We start from the raw sequence: 21,799 nt of genomic DNA on the forward strand, positions 1-21,799 counted from the left end.
TGTTACCCAGGCTGGAGTGCAATGGCGCGATCTCGGCTCACCACAACCTCCGCCTCCTGGGTTCAGGCAATTCTCCTGCCTCAGCCTCCTTAGTAGCTGGGATTACAGGCACGCGCCACCATGCCCAGCTAATTTTTTGTATTTTTTTAGTAGAGACGGGGTTTCACCGTGTTGACCAGGATGGTCTCGATCTCTTGACCTCGTGATCCACCCGCCTCGGCCTCCCAAAGTGCTGGGATTACAGGCTTGAGCCACCGCGCCTGGCCCCTTCTTGCCTTCTTTAAGCTAATGTCTGAGTGGCACAAAAAATGGTGTAACTCTGAGGGGATGGTTGCCAGAGGCTGTGCATGTGCCCTGGATGCCCAGGTCTAGTTGGACCCCAGGCTGCTGGGTCACTGAGTTCCTCATTTCTGTGATGAAGTATGGGTTGCTTGTCTCTGTTGCCCCATATGACCAAGTGCAGGTGGTAACAGTACCAGCGGCCAGAAGTGCAAACCAGAGTACTTCTGGTGAACAAGAATTTCAAGAAACTCCACATTCTTCAGTTTCCTGTTTTCAGCCAAAGGCAAAAACCAGGGTTTGACTCAGAAAAGGAGGGGGAAGTGAGTTTGGTTGGTAGCTTCTTGCTGAACCTGCTGAGAGAGAATTTGGGTTCTGGCCTGGGGGCAAGTGTAGCCTCACTGACGAGCTGAGCCTTCACTGAGCACCTACCAGATGCCAAGGCATGAGAATGCAAAGATGCCTTAGGCCTGGCCCCTGCATTTTTTTTTTTTTTTTTTTTTTTTTAGACAGAGTCTCACTCTGTCGCCCAGGCTGGAGTCAGTGGTGCAATCGCAGCTCACTAAAACCTCCACCTCCCAGGTTCAAGTGATTCTCCTGTCTTAGCCTCCCGAGTAGCTGGGATTACAGATGTGCACCGCCATGCTCAGGTAATTTTTGTATTTTGGATAGAGGCAGGTTTTACCATGTTGGCCAGGCCGGTCTCGAACTCCTGATCTCGAGTGATCTGCCTATGTCAGCCTTCCAAAGTGCTGGGATTACAGGTGTGAGCCACCACACTGGGCCCTGGCTCCTCTTTAGAGGAGCTAATGGTGTTCTAGAGAGGAAGGCAGGCACATCAGCAATTTTAGTACCACGTAGAAAGTGCCACGAAGCATGTGTGCACAGAGGAGAGTTAAGTCCAACTAGGGGATAAAGGCAGGCTTCCTGGAGGAGATACCTCTAAACTGAGCTTGTCAGATGAAGAAGGGTGCAAGAGAATTCTAAGCAAATGTTTTTTCTGCAGACTATTGAGTGCCTGCTATGTGCCTGGTACTGAAAAAGTGCAAAACAGCATGGGAGGCCTAGAATAGGAGACTATGCATGACATGTAGAAAGCTGCAAGCAATTTACCATTGCGTTCTGGGAAGTAGCAAGAGATCAAGTTGGAGAGAGGAGCAGGTCATATATTTTAATTTTTTTTGAGATGGAGTCTCGCTCTGTTGCCCAGGCTGGAGTGCAGTGGTGCAATCTTAGCTTACTGTAACCTCTGCCTCCTGTGTTCAAGTGATTCTCCTGCCTCAGCCTCCTGAGTAGCTGGGATTACAGGCGCCCACCACCACGCCCGGCTAATTTTTGTATTTATAGTAGAGATTGGGGTTTTGCCATGTTGCCCAGGCTGGTCTCGAACTCCTGAGCTCAAATGATCCTTCCGCCTCAGTCTCCCAAAGTGCTGGGATTACAGGCGTGAGCCACTGCACCTAGCGAAATATTTTAATTTAATTTGTCTTTATTGCTTTGCTGGTTGACTGTTTCCACTATGCCAGTCTTGTGTGAGCATCTTAGCTACATTAAAAAAAAAATTAGCCTCAAAACAGGTCTCTGAGGTATATAGGCTGCAATTATTCCTGCTTTCTTGATGGGATTGAGGCATCCAGAGGACTTAATTTAATGTTCCAAGATCACATAGCTAATAAGTGGGAGAGCCAGGATTTGAAGCCAGGCCTGTTGGCTCCAAGGCCAGGGTAATAACCAGAAGGCTGGACAGTAAAGAGCTGTAATGTAGGTGATCACATCACATGAAGAACTTGTGGCTTCTTTCTCTCTCTTCTTTTGGCCCAGGCTGGAGTGCAGTGGCACAATTTCAGCTCACTGCAATCTCAATTTCCCACGCTCAGTGATCCTCCCACTTCATCCTCCCCAAGTAGCTGAGACTACAGGTGCACACCACCATGCCCGGCTAATTTTTATATTTTTTGTAGAGACAGGATTTTGCCATGTTGCCTAGCCTGCTCTTGAACTCCTGGGCTCAAGCGATCCACCTGCCTTGTCCTCCCAAAGTGGTGGGATTACAAACATGAGCCTTGTAATTTCTTTTCAAAGGTGAGAGAAAAGTAGAGAACGATGTATTGAGCTAACAGTAAATGGTGAAAGATGAAACAGGCACCATTTCCTCAGGAGCTGCCCTATCTCCTCTTGCTCCAGGGGGCAGACCCCACACACCCAGCAAGGCTTCACCTCCAAGAGCCCCTCAGTGCTAAAATGGCATCACCCCTGGGACAGGTGATGCTGCCTGCCACCAGTATCCGGACCAATGTCAACTTCCAGGGAGGGTATAACCCCTTGGAAACACTGTAAAATTCTCAGGAGTTACAGTTTGGATCTTGTCTCTTTTCCTGGAAAGAGTGTTTTTGCTTTTCCTCCAAGGGGATGAGAGTAGAGCTTTCTGTGTCTGTGAGGAGAGAAGAGGATTTTTGTTTGACCTGAAATTTCTCCTCACTCTGTTATAAGCCTGTTCCTCACCATAGCTTCAGATTCCCTTCGTTTCATGTTTTCTCACCAAGAAGTCTCAAGAAACCCAATCCCGGCCGGACGCGGTGGCTCATGCCTGTAATTCCAGAACTTTCGGAGGCCGAGGCAGGCAGATCACTAGGTCAAGTGATCAAGACGATCCTGGCCACATGGTAAAACCCCATCTCTACTAAAAATACAAAAATTAGCTGGGCGTGGTGGCGAGCGCCTGTAATCCCAGCTACTTGGGAGGCTCAGGCAGGAGGATCGCCTGAACCCAGGAGGTGGGGGTTGCAGTGAGCCGAGATTGCACCACTGCACTCCAGCCTGGCGACAGAGTGAGACTCTGTCTCAACAACAACGACAAAAAGAAACCCAATCTCACGGAAAATGTGACAGAACACCTCCTGTGCTAGAGCCATGATGAGTTTGTGTTTGGGTTCTCCACCCGCTGCCAGCCCTTTCCCTGCAGGGATAGAGCAGGCAGGCAGCAGGTCAGAGGCTGTAAGTGGGCCCTTTGGGGACAGAGTGGCAGGGTGGGTTCCCCAGGGTTCCATCCTGCAGAGGGACTCATCTGCACACATCCACTCCCCCTCCTGACCAAACTGGTGGCTTTTGGGGTGATTTGTAGAAAACCCTGAGAAAGACTCATTTCGTGGGTTTGGATATAGACAACGATGAGAAACTCGATATCTATCAAGGCACTAAATGTATTTCATAGGTTCACATTTCATTCTCACAGTAACGCTACGACACAAACACCTGAGTTCCCCACCCCCCTGCCCCACCATATTACAGATGGGAAAACTGAGACTTAATGCCACATAAGGTACACATGGCCACTCAGCTTGTAAATAACACCGGGAGGGTTTGTCTCCACGACATGACTCAGTCATTTGTAGTCCCGTGTGTGGGACTCTCCTGCCCACACAGCCCTTTCTGATTCTCATCCTCACCTGAGCCTCAGAAGATGGGCAGCACAGGTGCTAAGTTCCCCTACGTTATCCATGGGGAAACTGAAGTTCAGGAAGTTAGCGATGGGCCTAAGAGCCAGGGCCAGGAAATGGGAGCTGGGGGCCAGCACCTGGGTGGTCTGGGTCCTCCTCATCCATTGTGCTTCCCACCCCACTGCATGGCCTCTGTGACTGGATCCCTACCCTCCAGAGAGGGGCGCTAACATCTGTGAGTGTGACTGCAGAGAGCGCTGCGCATTTGCTTCAGGTTTTGTGGCTATCAGAGGCTGATGGAACATTCACTCACTCTCACCCTCCCACACCAGGGAAGGACTTCCCTCCCCGGCAGCAGGGAGACTCAGGGGAACTGCTTTTCCCTTCCTTCCTTCCCTCCCTCCTTCCTTCCTTCCTTCTTCCTTCCTTCCTTCCTACCTTCCTTCCTTCTTTCCTTTCTTCCTTCCTTCTTCCTTCCTTTCCTTCCTTCCTTCCTTCCTTTCCTTCCTTCCTTCTTTCTCCTTCCTTTCCTTCCTTCCTTCTCCTTCCTTCCTTCCTTCCTTCCTCCTTCCTTCCTTTCTCCTTCCTTCCTTCCTTTCTCCTTCCTTCCTTCCTTCCCTCCCTCCCTCCCTCCTATCCTCTCTTTCTTTCCTTCCTTCCTTCCTTCCTCAAGGTCTTGCTCTGTCAACCAGGCTGGAGTGCAGTGACATGCTCACTACCAGCCTCAACCTCCTGGGTTCAGTGTGATCCTCCCACTTCAGCCTCCCAAGTAACTGGGACCAGCTGGGACAACAGGCACATGCCACCATACCTGGCTAATTTTTTGTATTTTTTTTTGTAGCCACGGGGTTTCACCATGTTGCCCAGCTGGATTGGAACTCCTGAGCTCAAGAGATCCGCCCACCTTGACTTCCCAAAGTGCTGGAATTACAAAGCACTGGCGTGAGCCACCACCCTCTAGCCCAGGAACTGCTTTTCATTTTGTTTGTTTGAGATGGAGTAGTCTCGTTCTGTTGCCCAGGCTGGAGTACAGTGGCACGATCTCGGCTCACTGCAACCTCCACCTCCCGGGTTCTAGCGATTCTCCTGCCTCAACCTCCCAAGTAGCTGGAACTACAGGCGCATGCCACCACACCCGGCTAATTTTTGCATTTTTTAATAGAGATGGGGTTTCGCCAAGTTGGCCAAGCTGGTCTAGAACTCCTGAACTCAGGTGATCTGCCCTCCTTGGCTTCCCAAAGTGCTGGGATTACAGATGTGAGTGCACAGCCAGGAACTGCTTTTCTTTAAGACAAGAATGGCCCATTTCTGGGAGGCTTGGCTCTTAATAGCTCACTAGAATGGATTATTACATTTTCAGGAATTTTATGAGCTGTTTATATGAAGGAGCCAATTTAAAAAACTTAAATAAAGCTACAATTGGGTTATATTAAAAACAAAGGTAATAAATACTCAAAACTGATTATTTCCTAATTATTTTACTACATGTTACTGTTATCTGTGCCTTCGAGGTTTTTTAATGTATGTATCAGTATAGTAGAAATACTGCATAATGGCGTTACTATATCATGATAACAGAAAGAACGTATAATGCTACTATTGTCTCTTCCCTGCATTTCCTGGCATCGCATTAGTAGCTTAACATTGGTCATGGTGGGAGTATTTACACCACAGTAATCAGCAAACACTGCAAATCAAGGCTATTCCACACCCACCCACTCCTCCCAGACCTGGTGGTTAAACATTTATTTATCATCACACCACTGGTTAAGGACAGTCTGAGGCTCAAATGGTGACTGTGGAGTCTTGGCAAAGACCTTCCAGTTCTGTCAAAGATCTGGGCTTTCTTCTGCATAAGGAAATAGAATTTATTTACTTATCACTGGGCCAATTAACCAAGTGATTTAGAGCATTTGATTCAGTCCTCTTGAATAGGAGGTGGGGTTCAGACATGGAACCAAATTAAGGACTAGCTAAAACGCGGGGTGGGCGAGGCAGCAGAAGCAGCTTTCCATAAGACATGCCTGATAGGGTGCCATGTCAGTTTACTATTGCTGTGGCAAAACCCAGGAGTTACCGTCCCTTTTCATGGCAATGACCTGATGACCTGGAAGTTACCACCCTTATCCTAGAAATCTCTGCATAATCTACCCATTAATTTGCATATAATTAGATATCCATATGAGTGCAGCCCCGCCTCTGCGTTGCTGTTCTGGGCACACTGCCCATGGGTAGCCCTGCTCTGCGAGGAGCAGTGCCTCTGCTGTTGCTGTCACTGCTGCTTGCTGGCCACCACCACCAACTTGCCCTGGAATTCTTCCCTGGATGAAGCCAAGAACCTTCCTGGGCTAAGCCCCAATGTTGGGGCTTGCCTGTCCTTCGTCACTCTTGTGTGTCTAACTTTCTACTTGTCAGGTGCTGACATGCAGGATAAAGAACATGAGAAGGCTCAGTCTTGAATTCCAGAGGTACAGAGGTGGACAGTGTCCCTGGGTACTCCCACCCAGGCAGATGCTCAGAGGCCAAGGTTCAATTTAGGTTCAATACCAAGGAACAGAAGCTCAGTGCTGAAGAGGGATGCTTATGGTGGATTCATGAGTCATAAGAAATATGTCTGAGCCTCAAGGTGGTGAGTTTAGATCAGTGGTGAAAAGGCCTTCCAAACAGGGGAGAGCACAGTTTGGCAGGAGTCAAATTTCGTAGTCATTTTCTGAAAGGTCACTCAGCTTTTCTGAAAGGTACTCCCCCTGTCAAACATACCAAGAGTCCTGTGTGACCACAGGGGACAGAGGGGAAAGCACGGCTGGCTCCTCCCCATGCCCCATTGAAATCTCAGGTTCTGGTTGCAGCCCTGCTGCTGAGTAGCTGTGTGACCTGGGGCAAGTCAAACCCTACCCCTACCTCATGATGGCCCTCAATTTCCTTATCTTCAGAATGAAGGTTTAGACAGGGCACAGTGGCTCACATCTGTAATCCCAGAATTTTGGGAGGCCAAGGCAGAAGGATCACTAGGGACCATGAGTTTGAGACTAGCCTAGGCAGCATAGCTAGATCCCCATCTCTTAAAAAAACTTAAAAATTAGCGGGAGTGGTGGCACACACCTGTAGTCCCAGCTACTCAGGAGGCTGAGGCAGGAAGATCTCTTGAGCCAAGGAGTTCCAGGCTGCAATGAGCCATGATCGCACCACTGCACTCCAGGTTGGGGAACAGAGTGAGACCCTGTCTCAAAAAAATGAAGTTCATAGGAGAGTTTGTGGTCAGCTGTGGCTGACCCCATCCCCCATCACAAGCAGCCTGGGAGAGAGGCTGACAGCACAGTGAGCTCAAGGGAAAAGCTGAACTGATGGTTGTCCCCTTCTCTCTCCCGGTTCCTCTGCCCCATCAGCTAGGGGATAGATTCAAGTCAAGCTATCCTCAGCTCAAAGCAGAGGGGAACAAGATTGGCTGGAGGAAGGTTAAGTACTTCAAATTTGCTCAGAATTTGAAAGGCTTTTTTTTTTTTTTTTGAGAAAGAGTCTCTCTCACTCACCCTGTCACCCAGGCTGGAGTGCAGTGGCACAATCTTGGCTCACTGCAACCTCCACCTCCTGGGTTCAAGTGATTCTCCCATCTCAGCCTCCTGAGTGGTGGAACTACAGGTGTGTGCCACCATGCCCAGCTAATTTTTGTATTTTTGGTAGAGACAGTTTCACCACGTTGGCCAGGCTGGTCTCAAACTCCAGAGCTCAAGTGATCTGCCCACCTTGGCCTCCCATAGTGTTGGGATTACAGGTGTGAGCCACTGTGCTTGGCCTAAAAGGCATTTTGTAGACTAATGGTGAACGGATAGGCACTTAGCAGAAGGCCTGTGTCCTCTGTAGAAGCGGTAGGTGAGTTTAACCGGGATGGAAAACATCTGTTCTCTAACTACTGAACCAGAATGTTGAATGGTAGAAAAATGAAAGACTAATCCTTCTTTTTTTCTTTCTCTTTAGAGATGGGCTCTTGCTCCAGGCTAAAGTGCAATGGTGCGATCTCAAATCACTGCAGCCTCAGCCTCCAGGGCTCCAGCAATCCTCCCACCCCAGCCTCCTGAGTAGCTGAGACTACAGGTGTGCCACCATGCCTGGCTAATTTTTTTTTTTTTAATTTTTGTAGAAACAGGGTCTCACTCTGTTGCCCAGGCTGTTCTCAAACTCCTGGGCTTAAGGGATCCTCCTGCTTAGGCCTCCCCAAAGTGCTAGAATTCCAGGCATGAGCCACCACACCTGGCCTCCTGCAGGCTCTTTAGCAAAGTTCCAGGGTAACTGGCAGATGAAGGCCAAAACCAAGTTAGGGGATAGTAGGGAATTGTCCATTGCCCCTGATTAACAAAGCTTTTTTTTTTTTTTTTTGAAACAGAGTTTTGCTCTGTTGCCCAGGTTGGAGTGCAGTGGTGTGATCTCGGCTCACCACAACCTCCACCTTCCAGGCTTAAGTGATTCTCCTGCCTCAGGCTCCTGAGTAGCTGGAATTACTCATGGTGTGCGCCACCATGCCCAGCTAATTTTTGTATTTTTAGTAGAGATGGGTTTTCACCATGTTGGCCAGGCTGGTCTCGAACTCCTTTGATTTCTTTTCTCTGAGACTTAGCTGGGCAGGGTGTCAGCCATGCTCTGCTGAGGTCCTTCCAGAGCCTTCTGTCTAGTCAGAGGGGGAAGGACTGGGTTGTTGATGATCTGACCCTTGTCTGGCTGACACCAGGCAGCTGGGGACCGGGCCTCTCTCTAGGCTAAAAGGCAAGGGTCAGTTTCTTCCGGGATATCTCAGGACATTCATTTGCAGACTGCCCAATGACCAAGGTTTAAACATACTGGATTCAAGATCTAAAGGAGTCAGGGCTCCATTTTCTAGTGAGGAAGCTTTTATAGACTTCCTGGGGTTTTTGAGTGGGGAAAAGGAGGCAGAACCCAAGCGCTGCTGCAGAAGATGGCTGTAGAAGCCCTTACCTGGCAGTGTTTACCCCAGGGAAGGATGAGGAAAGGGGACACACAGTCTTGGTCTTTGCAGACCGAGACAGAGGGATGGCAATGGCAGGTCCAGTCTGTGGGTCATGTACACTCCCCCAAGGTCAAACCTGTGAGGTAACATGCAGTGAAGCCTGTTTGGATCAAAACAAACAATCCTTTGGCCCTACTCTCAAAATATAAACTCAGGCCAGGCTCGGTGGTGCACACCTGTAATCCTAGCACTTTGGGAGGCCAAGGCAGGATCACTTGAGGGGTTCAAGACCAGCCTGGCCAACATGGTGAAACCCCATCTCTACTAAAAGTGCAAAAATTAGCCAGGCATGGTGGCAGGCACCTGTAATCCCAGCCACTCAGGAGGCTGAGGCAGCAGAATCGCTTGAACCCAGGAGTGGTGGTTGTAGTGAGCTGAGATCCTGCCACTGCAGTCCAGCCTGGGCGATAGAGCGAGAGTCTGTCTCCAAAACAAAAACAAAAATCAAAAAGCAACAACAAAAAAAACACACCTCAGGAGTTCGCGACCAGCCTGACCAACATTACGAAACCTCGTCTCTACTAAAAATACAAATTAGCCAGGCTCGGTGGTGCACACCTGTAATCCCAGTACTGAGCTGAGGCAGGAGAATCACTTGAATCTGGGAGGCAGAGACTGCAGTGGGCCAAGATCGCACCATTGCACCCCACCCTGGGCAACAAGAGTGAAGCTCCGTCTCAAAATAAAAAAAAAAAAGCAAAACAACAACCAAGATTGTTCCACTTACATACTCAAAACCCTCCAGTGACTTCCTGTCATAATTAGAATACAAACCTAACCTCCCTCCTGTCCTCCTGTAATCCCAGCTACAGTGGGAACTGACCAACCACTGTGATCTCATCAGGGCCCACTCTCCCCTTCATTGGCCATGCTGACCTCTTCCACCTGGAGGCCTTTCACCTGCTTCTCTTTCAGCATGGGTCAAGAAAAGCCCGGCTGAGGCTGACCCTTTTCAAAGCAGCCACCAGCTGCCGCTACCATTCTCTTATCACATCACACAAATTGTGATTGACTTCAAAGCACTTACGAGTCTCTGAACATCTTATATACTTGTTAGCCCTCAGTAGAATATAAGCTTCAGAGACCATGGAGCTCGAGTGTCCTGAGACAGTGAATGGCACATAGTAAGTGCTCAATAAAATCTGTGTTGAAAGATTGAGTGAGCAAATGAATATACTCAGGGACCTTATGAAAAAAACTGTTTATGCACATCACTGACATTGCCACAGGCTGGAAAAGAAGGCAGAGTGGTCTGGGAGCTCGGAAGAACGGCAGAGAAGCGGGGGGTGGTTGCACCTCTAAATCCGTGTTGTGGGACCACAGGGTGGACAGGGGCTGTGAGTTACAGCTTTTAGGTGGTACCCTCAGCCTGGGCTTCCCTCCAGGCCTGGCGCACCTTGATCTTCACTTTGAAAGAGTCGATCATAAAGACCACCTTGGGGTTGCCTTCCAGGGAGGGCAGCTGCCCATCATCTGGCACCTCCAGGTCGAACCTCTGCAGCATCCAGGACATGATGAGGAAGAGCTCCTGGCGGGCCAGGATCTCACCTATACAGGAGCGAGGTCCTGCTCCGAAGGGCAAGTAGCTTAATGTCGGTGAGATGAGCTGGGTTCCCGCTTGATTCAAGAAACGCTCTGCAGGCAAGGAGTGGCATCAGCCAGGGGCTAGGGCAGGAGCAAGTAGAGGCAGGGGAGACATGGCCCTGCCTGCCCAGGGAACCCCAATCTGAGAATGTAGCCTTATTGTGGGGGAACCCCAGCCCGAGGACAGATACAGCCCTGCTCTCAAGTTACCTTTAAGGACACAGAGGAAATGAAATATTCAGGATGGAAAAGAGGTGGAATTAACCTATGAAAATACCACCATCCAAGGGGAGAAGCGAGAGACTGAATGGCAGACAGAGGCCTAGAGGGCTTCTTGGAGAGTTGGAAGAAGAGTGTGGGAAACCAGCTGCGAAGAGTTTGGGTAAGTCTATGGCAGGATGAGGGTGTCGACAGGTCCGTGGAGTTGGAGCTGAGTTTTCTAGCAGCAAGCGTGGCAGAGGTGAAGGGGTGCTGGAGTGGCGGAGCAGAGTCCATGCTGGCTGTGTGGCCCAGGGCACAGGACAGGACAGGGACTCACCAGGCATGAACTTGTCCGGCTGGTGCCACTCTTCGTTGTGATGCAGCGCCCACAGATTGATAACAACATGGGTACCCTTGTCCACAGCAAACTCACCGATGCTGCTCCAGGGAGGAGGGGGAAAAGCGGCTCTATGAGATGTTGATCAGTATTTGCGGAGGTCTGTTTTTGCAGACTTTGACTTAGCAACAGATGAATGAAATACACCGTTACATACTGGAGTGCAGCTTAAGAGTTGGGCTAGAGGGTCATTATCTGCTTTCAGAGGGCGATGGCAGCTAACTGATGAGTACCCTTTTTCTTCCTCGCATTTATTCAGTATAGATTTAATAACAGAGGTTTTAAGTCAATATGCATGTGGCTAATTAACATGACTAAAGAGTGGTTTTACGAATGATAACAGGTCTTGGTTCTGGGGCCTAGAATAAACACCATTAAAGGGTAATTCTTTGACTTCTTGAGAGGACTATTTAGCACAAAGTTTACACGAGTAAACAGACAAAGGAATGTGAGGTAAACAGACTTAACTGGGGAAGCTCGTATTATTTTAATCTTCACTTTCTGACTTATTTTTCTAACGTAAGAACGGGCTGCTTTCAGCCTGTTCTATAAGTTAATAAAAACTTTTCGGCCTTCTAAAAGGTTTGAGACTATAATCTATGACTTCCCTAATCTTTCCCTTAATATTTTGCCAGCCACCCTGAGCGAATCTGAACACGTGGAACTTCGTCCTCCCTTCCCTGCTCAGCCTCATGCCCCCTCATTCCTCTACCGTAGGGGAAGCGCCCTTTACTCTGTCCTTCCCACTCAGTCTTTTCCTCAGCTTCTGCCAGATCAAATCTAAATCCAGCCCTTCCCTCCTGACAGGCGCTTATGTCTGAACCCCTGTGTCTGTGGACCTTGGTGTCTGGCATGCATGGAGGTGTGCGTTGCCGCTGCGGCGCATGCTATGTGTGTGCTGCAGCTGGTTGGACTTGGATGGAGCATGGAGCTCCCAGTCTTTCATCCCAGACCACATGTCTCCGAGGGCAGCTGGAAGCTTCTCCCAGAAGTCAGGCAGATCTGTGGATGAGTCAATGTCTGTCTGTGGGTGGTGGAGACACAAAGCCATAGGACCGGGGACAGGATTTTTTTTTTTTGAGATGGAGTCTTGCTCTGTTGCCCAGGCTGGAGTGTAGTGGCACAATCTCGGCTCACTGCAACCTCCACCTCCCAGGTTCAAGCGATTCTCCTGCCTCAGCCTCTCAAGTAGCTGGGATTACAGGCACGTGCCACCACCACCAGGCCTGGCTAATTTTTCTTTATTTTTAGTAGAGACGGGGTTTCACTGTGTTAGCCAGGATGGTCTCCATCTCTTGACCTCGTGATCCACCCACCTTGGCCTCCCAAAGTGCTGGGATTACAGGCGTGTGCCACCGTGCCTGACCTGGTAGGATGATTTTTTAGTAGTCAATGGTTGACTGACTTTAGGTTGGCCAGCAGGCTGGGGCTAGGGGGAGCCAGGTGGGCTGGCAAGCAGTGTTAGATGCACCATGGGACTAGAGGTTGCTGGGAGGGCAGGCGCACCTGGAGTCAACGTTGGCCTTGTGGGGGATGAGCATAGGGGCCACAGGCCTGATGCGAAGCACCTCTCGGATGGTGGCCTCCAGCAGGAGCAGACAGCTACGGTCACCGATAGTTGGTGTGCGGTTGAAACCCACATTCTGGTCAATCTCCTCGTAGAGCTTCTTCTTCACCTGAAGACCAGAGTAGGTTGGAGGTGACCAGTTTTGTGTAAGCCCAGGAGAAGCATGGGCTTATAGAGGAATCCAACTGTGACATCCAGAAGAGCTTGTCCAGTCCCTTCCCAGTAGCGGCTCTGAGGCCCAGGCCCTGCTTCCAGAAGATGGGGCAGTCAAAGCCAACCACAGCTTGGGTAAGGGGCAGGGCAGTCCTAGTCTTCCTGCATAGAAAGCCTGAGGAATTGCCTCTCCCTCTCTCTGGAGCCCAGCGGTTGGGCTGGCAGGGGTCTAGGATTGATTAGGGGGATGCACACCTGAGGATTGTGCAGCAGGTAGGCCACGATCCACTTGACCACAGAGGTGGTGGTCTCCACGCCGGCCCCAAAGATGTCCCCTATGGTGGTGAGAATGTGGTTTTCTGAAAGCAGCTCTGCATCTTGATCTGGGCTGGCGTTGCCATTATCCGCATTCATCTTCGCTTGCATCAGGACATCCAGCATGCTGATGATAGAGTCGCTGCGGAATTTCTCCTGGGTTGGGTGAGGTTGGGAGACAGTAATAAGGAAGGAGCCTCATCGGTGACACTCCTGCCATACTTCTGTCCCCGACTAGAGATAACAAGGCTCCTTCCACTTGGAAGTGGAGCGGGTCTGGGCAGGACCTACAAGCTTGTGGAGGTAGGAGGCAGCCCTGGGCCTTTAAATTTGGTGGAGGGGTAGGTCTCTTCTAGGATCCTCTTCAGTTCCTCACTTTTCCATCCCAACTCCTTAAGTCAGTTTTTTTTTTTTTTTTTTTGAGGAGTCTTGCTGCAATGCGCAGTCTGGAGTACAATGGCTCGATCCCGGCTCACTGCAACCTCTGCTTCCTGGGTTCAAGAGATTCTCCTGCCTCAGCCCCCTGGGTAGTTGGGACTATAGGTGCCCGTTACCACGTTTGACTAGTTTTTGTTTTGAGATGGAGTTTCACTTTTGTTGTTCAGGCTGGAGTGCAGTGGTGCAATCTCGGCTTACCACAACCTCCGCCTCCCAGGTTCAAGCAATTCTCCTGTCTCAGCTTCCCAAGTAGCTGGGATTACAGGCATGCGCCACCATGCCCGGCTAATTTTGTATTTTTAGTAGAGATGGGGTTTCTCCATGTGGGTCAGTCTGGTCTCAAACCCCTGACCTCTGGTGATCCACCCGCCTCAGCCTCCCAAAGTGCTGGGATTACAGGTATGAGCCACTTCGCCCGGCCTAGTTTTTGTATTTTTAGTAGAGATGGGGTTTCACCATATTGCCCAGGCTGGTCTCAAACTACTGACCTCAAACGGTCCACCCGCCTTAGCCTCCCAAAGTGCTGGGATTACAGGCACGAGCCACCGTGCCTGGCCCTTAAGTCAGTTTTTATTGTACATCTATTATGTGCCAGGTTGTCTGCTAGGTTTTGAAGTGCCCACGTTTGTAGAATGGACCCCACCCTGCTCTCATGATTACTTTCAGCCTAACATATTATAACTATTGAGAATATAATATCTGCTCTATCACCTACCTTGTAATTTCCAATTATTTTATTTAGCAGATCATTTCGTATTTTAACATTGGCCTTTAATTTTTCCAGGGTTTTGCTGGGGAAAATCTGAGAAGTAAAAAGAAATGTTAAATCCACCCCTCTTCCATTTTCCTTCTCCAGCTGCCAGAGTTTCTCCTGGAGGCAGATCTTAGCTTTCTGTTTCTGGAAGTTCTACTCCACCCCTAACCATTAGCCAGAATGGAAGGGAAGATGGGGACACAGAATGGGTTCATCGTGACAATTAAGACAATTTTTTTTTTTTTTTTTGAGACGGAGTTTCGCTCTTGTTACCCAGGCTGGAGTGCAATGGCGCGATCTCGGCTCACCGCAACCTCCATCTCCTGGGTTCAGGCAATTCTCCTGCCTCAGCCTCCTGAGTAGCTGGGATTACAGGCACGTGCCACCATGCCCAGCTAATTTTTTGTATTTTTAGTAGAGACGGGGTTTCACCTTGTTGACCAGGATAGTCTCAATCTCTTGACCTTGTGATCCACCCGCCTCGGCCTCCCAAAGTGCTGGGATTACAGGCTTGAGCCACTGCGCCCGGCCCGACAATTTTTTTTTTAAGTCAGAGTCTCGCTTTATTGCCCAGGCTGGAGTGCAATGGTGCGATCTCAGCTCACTGCAACCTCCACCTCCTGGGTTCAAGCAATTCTCCTGCCTCAGCCACCCGAGTAGCTGGAATTATAGGCATGTGCCACCATGCCTGGTTAATTTTGTATTTTTAGTAGAGACGGGGTTTCTCCATGCTGGCCAGGCTTGTCTCGAACTCCTGACCTCATGATCCACCTGCCTCAGCTTCCTAAAGTGCTGGGATTACAGGTGTGAGCCACTGTGCCTGGCCAGTGTTTTGTTTGTTTTTTTTTTTTTTTCAGATGGTCTCTCACTCTGTTGCCCAGGCTGGAGTGCAGTGGAAAAATCTCGCCTCACTGCAACCTCCACCTCCTGGGTTCAAGTGATTCTCCTGCATCAGCCTCCCAAGTAGCTGGGACTACAGGCATATACCACCATGCCTGGCTAATTGTTTGTATTTTTAGTAGAGATGGGGTTTCATTGTGTTAGCCAGGATGGTCTCGATCTCCTGACCTCATAATCCGCTCACCTAGGCCTTCCAAAGTGCTGGGATTACAGGCATGATCCACCGTGCCCGGCCTTTTATGAAGACGATTCTAAACAAGGAAGGGGGGCATAGCCTCCACCTCTCCTTCCCTATTCAATCAAACATCAGCCGCTGACTCTGCTGTGTGCCCAGCCCTTAGTGAGATAGATGTGAGCTTGAAGGCTTGGACAAGCTCCTTAACCCTGCTAAGCCTATTTCTCATCTGCACAATGGAGGTAATAAAACCTACCACCAAGGGGAATTCAGTGATGAATGCTTATAGAATGCTTCATGCTGGCACGTGGCCATCAGAAAATAAATAAGGGCCATTATCTGGAGTATTAATGTGCATAATTAAAAGGCTAAATCTATCCCTGCAGAGAAATGGCAAAGGTTTTAAGAGGTAGAGGAGGTAGAGGTCACTGTGGCTGAGGCAGTCGGGAAAAAGATGGGTCACTGTGGCCGGAGGGAACAGTTAAAGAAAGGAAGACTGGCAACACTGTCAAGGTCTACTGGAACTTGAATGCGGGGTGTGGTGTCATGCTCACCTTCAACCAGGGGAACATGTCTACCAGGCTCTCCTTGGCCAGGGCTTCTACAATGCCATGGTTGTAAGTCTCTACGATCTTCAACTCAGGGGCTCCATTCTTGTAGGAGGAATTGAAGCAGATCAAGGAGATTACATTGGTTACCGCCATGAAGACAGGAAAGGACATGTCTATGCTCTGTCCATCGTGGGTGGCCAGCATATCACACAATATACTGATTTCCTGACAAACTGAAAGGAGAGGGGGGCATGAGGGTGGGAAATGAATCAGCACCCTCACCTCCTTTTTACCAGTTCCCTCTTAACAGGAGCAGGGGACAGACAGCCGATGGCCACTAGATGGCAGCAGTAGCCAAAAAAAGGCTGCGTTGAGCTCTGGTGGTAACCCTCACCCCTCCTCAACCCTCTTTTCCCTCCTCAACCCTCCTCTCCCTCCAGCAGCTCCGGTGGGATCCAGCCCCAGCCCCAGGGACCAGCCTGGCACTCACTGATCTTCTCCAGCTTCTGATCGCCTTCCTTGAACAGGGAAAAGGTGGCCATCGCAAGCCTTCGATGCAGCTGCCATTGTGCACTGTAGTCAGCAAAGGCAATGCCCTTGCCCTTGTTGGACAGGATGTCTATGGTTGCCTTTGGAGAGGAGGTAAGGCTGCAGGAATCACGCACCATCCACCCCACCCTGGCCCTTGCACCTCCTGTCCCTGCTCTCCTTCCTGGGGGAGAAGGCAGGTACCTGGCATGCTGTCCCCCACATGGGCACAGCCCCGTGGCACTTCACCATGACTGTGAGGTCTTGGCAGGACAGACCCTAAGGCCTCCTACTCCCAATTCCATCAGAAAGACAGTATATAGAGGAGAAAGAAAGAACCCTGGATTAGAATGCAGCAATCCTGGGGCTCTGTTTGCTGATAAGGTGCCCTCTGGGCTTCTTCTTTTTATTTTTTTAGATGGAGTCCTGCTCTGTTGCCCAGCTGGAATGCAGTGGCACAATCTTGGCTCACTGCAACCTCTGCCTCCTGGGTTCAAGCAATTCTCCTGCCTCAGCCTCCTGAGTAGCTGGAATTACAGGGGTGTGCCACCATGCCCAGCTAATTTTTGTATTTTTAGTAGACAGGGGGTTTCACTATGTTGGCCAGGCCGGTCTTGAACTCCTGACCTCATGGTCCACCCACCTCAGCCTCCCAAAGTGCTAGGTTTACAGGCATGAGCTACTGTGCCTTGCTTCTGGGCTTCTTTTTGCTCATCAGTTTCAGACCAGAGGAACGCAACTATGGATGAGATACTCTCTAAACTATGCCTGTCCAGAGGGTAGGGAGCAGGTGGGCTTATAGAGGCTGAGGACTGCGCAGATCTCCGCTTTTCCTTGAGCCCTTTAGGGAGTGCTAAAGGTGCAGCTCACCTCACTTGGGTTTACCCTTCCATTGCAAGCTTGCATTCCCAACCACAAGCCCACATCTGCAGAGTGCAGATGTTTTTTTTACCCAGTCTGGACTTGGGCCAAGCTGTCTCCTCCTAGAGGCACCCCCAAAAGCATAAGAGTCCAAAGCCTCCCTTTTCCATCTCCTGACTCTGAAGCTCCACCTGACTAGCCTCTTCCACCTTCTCTGCCCTGGGGAGGAAACCAGCAGAGGTGGGAGCCAGGTAGTTGGCCAGCAGACCTGGCCGATTGGTCCAAGGAAAAACAAACCAACCCTTGGCTTGATCAAAGCTGAGAGGCTGAGGACCCTGCTGGGGTGTTCAGGGGAGTTCTCAGCAGCAGTGTTTCTGGATGATCAGTAGCCCTCCTGGCCCGGGAGCACAAGAGCAAGCTCAGCAGGAGGCTCATTAGCATCCCCAAAATATCATTGTAGATCACAGCCCCTGTGAGCCAGAGCAGCTGGAAACGGCACCAGGAAAACAGCAATCCCAGTTTGCGACAGCCAGGCTACTTGTCCCCAGCAGCTTCCCATGGAGGACGGTAATCACTGCCCCCGTTTTCCAAGAAGAGGAACACGAATCCTGGCTGTATGAGGAGCACTTACTGTGCTGGGCGCTAGGCTGAGTGCTGTACATGCACCTTCTCAGTCCGCTAGAGGAGTCTAGGCCCAGAGGGATGAGCGGAGTGAGGATTCCTTGACTTCCGAGACTATTGCGATCCTTCCACCCTGCCTCCTGGGCAGCCTGGGAAAGGAGGCCTTCCCTTAATTCTTCCTGCCTCACTTAGAGCCGGGGTAGGGGTCTGAAGGTTCACTCCCCTCATGTAGCCTCACTAGTCTGTTTTGGGAAGAATTACAGTTGGAGCTGGAAGCCCCATTCTAGGCATGGTGTGAAGACCTGAACAACCCTGGGGGTGGAGAAGGGGACAGGGAGGAGACGGGCATCACTTACCACTTGAGGCCGACCAGCGAAGTCCTTGCCCTTCTTCATAAGTACCTCCTTGGCCAGCTGATGGTTGCCAACAATCACCGTAAGGTTGCTGCCCATACGAAGGGAAAAGATAGGTCCATATTTTTTCTGCAACTTGAATAAGTTCTGATGCATATGGCCATGTCTGGGGAGGAATGGCAGGCTGCCCACCACGGGCAGGGACAGGAGGCTCTTGGGGTACTTGGCACCAGGGGACCTTCTCTTGGGCCAAAAGAAATAGGTGAGGGTGAACAGCAAGAGAGTCACAAGCTCCCACATGGTGGCTGGGTGCTGGCAGGCAAGAGGGATAGCGGTGGAGTGGGAGAGCTCCGGCAACTCTAGGACACAAAGAGGCTTTTAAAGGGCTACACTGATCTTCACCTTGACTTTGTGTTATCTCTTGCCTTGTGAAAGATTCTCCTGGAGCCCAGCCAGGCCTGAGCTCACTTCCAGAAGGGAGATTGGTGGTGGGAGTGAAGGCCTCCTCAAGGGCTGGCTCAACTCCAGGGCAAACCTCCGGAGGAGGAGCTAGGTAAGGGAGGTCAGTTGATCCCCTTCTGAGGAGCTCTCCGTGCTTGAATGACCCCAGAGTGCAAATGTCATCTGGGCTCAGGAATCAAGGCTTGGAAGTTTCCATGTTGCAAAATCAAAATCACTGGACAGAAGACAGTCGGGAGGGTTACAAGTAGCAGGGACTGTCGAAGGTCTTTTATCTTACCATTTAAGAGCTGAAGAAAGTGAGGTCTTCAAAAGTCAGGCATGGGGCTGGGCACGGTGGCTCATGCCTCTGATCCTAGCACTTTGAGAGGCCGAGGCAGGTGGATCACTTGAGCTCAGGAGTTCAAGACCAGCCTGGCCAACGTGGTGAAACCTTGTCTCTACTGAAAACACAAAAAATTAGCCAGGCATGGTGATGCATGCCTTTAATCCCAGCTACTTGGGAAACTGAGGCAGGAGAATCGCTTGAACCTGGGAGGCGGAGGTTGCAGTGAGCCAGGATTGCACCACTGCACTCCAGCCTGGGCGACAGAGCCAGACCCCGTTTCAACAAAAAAAGTCAGGCGGTGACTTCTGAGGACCCAGGTCAAGCCTGCTGCTGCTGCCCTCACCTGAGGGGAGCGAGAAGAGGCTGCGCCCGCGGAGGAACGCAGAGTCTCGGAGTCGCCATGGGAGTGGAGCATCTTCTTCCTGGCAGCAGCCGCCACCGGATGCCAGTCCACCTGTTTCCCTATCCCACGCAGCCTGCTTCTGCAACGTGATTTGATAGAAGGGACTATATCTTCCTTGAATTTTGTGTTGAAGACAGTAAAGATGTTAATGTCAGTTTTGAGAAATCCAAACTTGCATTCAGTTGTCTTGGAGGAAATGATAATTTTTTTTAAGTAGAATCTTTTTTATTCAGAAAAAAGAAAAACCCCCACACCAAAAAAGTTTCCCAGCCACACACAGAAGGGGCATGGGTAGGGTGAGGTGACTGTCCATCCAGCCCTGGCCCTCCAGCCCGTGTGGTTTTAGCAGCAATAAGGGGTGTGGGGTAATGGCCCCCAAAATATAAATGGTGTATATGTGTATGGGAAGGAAGGGGGTGCTAAGCTGTGGGGAGCAGTGGGGAAGGGACAGACGAGGTCAGTATTGGGAATGCTGGAGGTAGGAGGCAGTTTCATAACATTTCTTGTTGATCAAACCGCTTTAGACACCTTCTTTGCCAGTCAGCAGGACCAGCGTCCTGACAATCATGGTGACAGGGATATTGAATTTGGGGGCTCCACTGGTGCTCTTGGTATGAAGATCCATGCTCAGTTCCCCATCCTGCAGCACTGGGTCCGGGATCACAGAACATTTCTGGCCCCCAAGTGTCAGCCCATTCACGAAAAACTTGACCAGTCTTTGCCAGTCAGGACACCAACCTCAGCTGGCCTGATGTTGGTGAAGGTTTTCCAGGGGGACAGCAGTCCAGATGGAGAGCGAGTCTTCGTAGCCCACGGCAGCCGTGTCCTGACAGGTCCCTTCTGCCACCAGGTTGTCGATGTGGGCGTTCCACCCTGCCGTGGGCTGCTGGCAGCGCTGTTGGTGCCTTGGCAGGCAGGCAGGGGAGGCAGAGAGCTCAGGGCACACGCTGTGGCCTGGACTGCTCCTCCACTAGCTGCGCAGAAGCCCTAGTACCGCCACTTCCTGGAAGTGTTCATTTGAAGCATTTTGATCTTTTTCACTGTATTGAGCCAATGATATCAAGCGTAAACGAACGGACTGATGGATTTTAGTTGTTTACGAAAAGGAAAATCTGGCCAGTCATGGCCAACATTAACAAAAGAAAGGGTAAATCTTAACTGGCTTAGTGTGGACTTCAGTCATTGGAAAGATTGTGAAGATTATTCAGACGAAGCCATGTCTGATTTTGATCGTTTCTCTGAGAACAACATGGGTGGTGAAGAGGATGTAGATTTACCAGATGGAGCAGATGATCATTCACAGGATAGTGAAAATGAAAAAATGCCAGATCTGGAGTAAGGAATATTGTCATTACCTGGATTTTGAGAGAGAAAAATAACTTCTCTGCAAGATTTTATAATTGAGAGAATTCCTGAGTTGATAGCTCTAAAGGCAGATGGTGTCGTTGCCTACTTAAACTTATTTTTCAACCTGTTTGGTTTTCAAAAGGCCTCACTAAGGGTTGATATGTACCATTGTATGGGGCAATTTTGAGTCAGCTAAGGCAATAACTTTATGCATGAACATTTTCCAACTTCCATGAAACTGTTGAGGTCCTAGACAATTGATGCAGCAGTTGTGATAAATACAAACATCTCACCTAAGTCTCCTTTCCTTCATAACGTAGATACTGACATGATAGGAAGCTCTCAGCTTGGGGAAAGAGAACTAAACATTAGATTATAGAACATGATGGCCGGGCGCGGTGGCTCAAGCCTGTAATCCCAGCACTTTGGGAGGCCGAGGCGGGTGGATCACGAGGTCAAGAGATCGAGACCAACCTGGTCAACACGGTGAAACCCCGTCTCTACTAAAAATACAAAAAATTAGCTGGGCATGGTGGTGCATGCCTGTAATCCCAGCTACTCAGGAGGCTGAGGCAGGAGAATTGCCTGAACCCAGGAGGCGGAGGTTGCAGTGAGCCGAGATCGCGCCATTGCACTCCAGCCTGGGTAACAAGAGCGAAACTCCGTCACACACACACAAAAAAATAAAATAAAATAAAATAGATTATAGAACATGAATTCAAAAGTGGCTGAAACAAATCGACTGACACCTTACTGGTAACCTGCTATTCCTCTTGTGTTATTCCTCAAGATTGTTCTACTAAAGCTTATTTTTCAAAAGATTTACGTCTCGGACCGGGCACAGTGGCTCACGTCTGTAATCCCAGCACTTTGGGAAGCCAATGCAGGCAGATCATATAAGGCCAGGAGTTCGAGACCAGCCTGGCCACCCTGGCAAAATCCCATCTCTACTAAAAATACATAAATTAGCTGGGCACAGTGGTGTGTGTCTGTAATCCCAGCTACTCAAGAGGCTGAGGCAGGAGAATTGTTTGAACCTGGGAGGTGGAGATTCCAGTGAGCCAAGATCAAACTACTGCACTCCAGCCTGGGTGACAGAGTAAGACTCTGTCTCAAAAAAAAAAAAAA

General features: G+C 50.0%; 1 protein-coding gene and 2 pseudogenes across 3 annotated transcripts; 1 reads left to right on the forward strand and 2 right to left on the reverse strand.

Moving 5' to 3' along the window:
- Nucleotides 1–9,920: 9,920 nt before the first annotated feature.
- LOC116553866 (steroid 17-alpha-hydroxylase/17,20 lyase) lies at nt 9,921–18,731 on the reverse strand. Of its 2 annotated transcripts, XM_032281464.1 has the most exons (8): nt 18,138–18,601; nt 16,262–16,400; nt 15,775–16,004; nt 14,107–14,193; nt 12,894–13,109; nt 12,425–12,594; nt 10,859–10,959; nt 9,921–10,371 (listed from the first exon to the last, which is right to left on the reverse strand). In XM_032281464.1, exons 1-8 carry the CDS (start codon nt 18,432–18,434, stop codon nt 10,088–10,090), a joined length of 1,524 nt encoding a protein of 507 aa, XP_032137355.1. In that variant the 5' UTR covers nt 18,435–18,601; the 3' UTR covers nt 9,921–10,087. The 2 variants fall into 2 exon arrangements, with proteins under 2 accessions (XP_032137355.1, XP_032137356.1); XM_032281465.1 differs by lacking the exon at nt 14,107–14,193 and having other exon boundaries at nt 18,138–18,731.
- Nucleotides 18,732–19,239: 508 nt separating this feature from the next.
- LOC116553867 lies at nt 19,240–21,050 on the forward strand (annotated as a pseudogene). The gene is made up of 2 exons (XR_004269944.1): nt 19,240–19,530; nt 20,335–21,050. The product of XR_004269944.1 is annotated as a prostaglandin E synthase 3-like (transcript).
- Nucleotides 19,843–20,225, reverse strand: LOC116553710 (annotated as a pseudogene).
- Nucleotides 21,051–21,799: the final 749 nt, after the last annotated feature.

Source organism: Sapajus apella, unplaced genomic scaffold (assembly GCF_009761245.1).
Source record: "Sapajus apella isolate SASKATOON/1434 unplaced genomic scaffold, GSC_monkey_1.0 scaffold13, whole genome shotgun sequence".
NCBI lineage: Eukaryota > Metazoa > Chordata > Mammalia > Primates > Cebidae > Sapajus > Sapajus apella.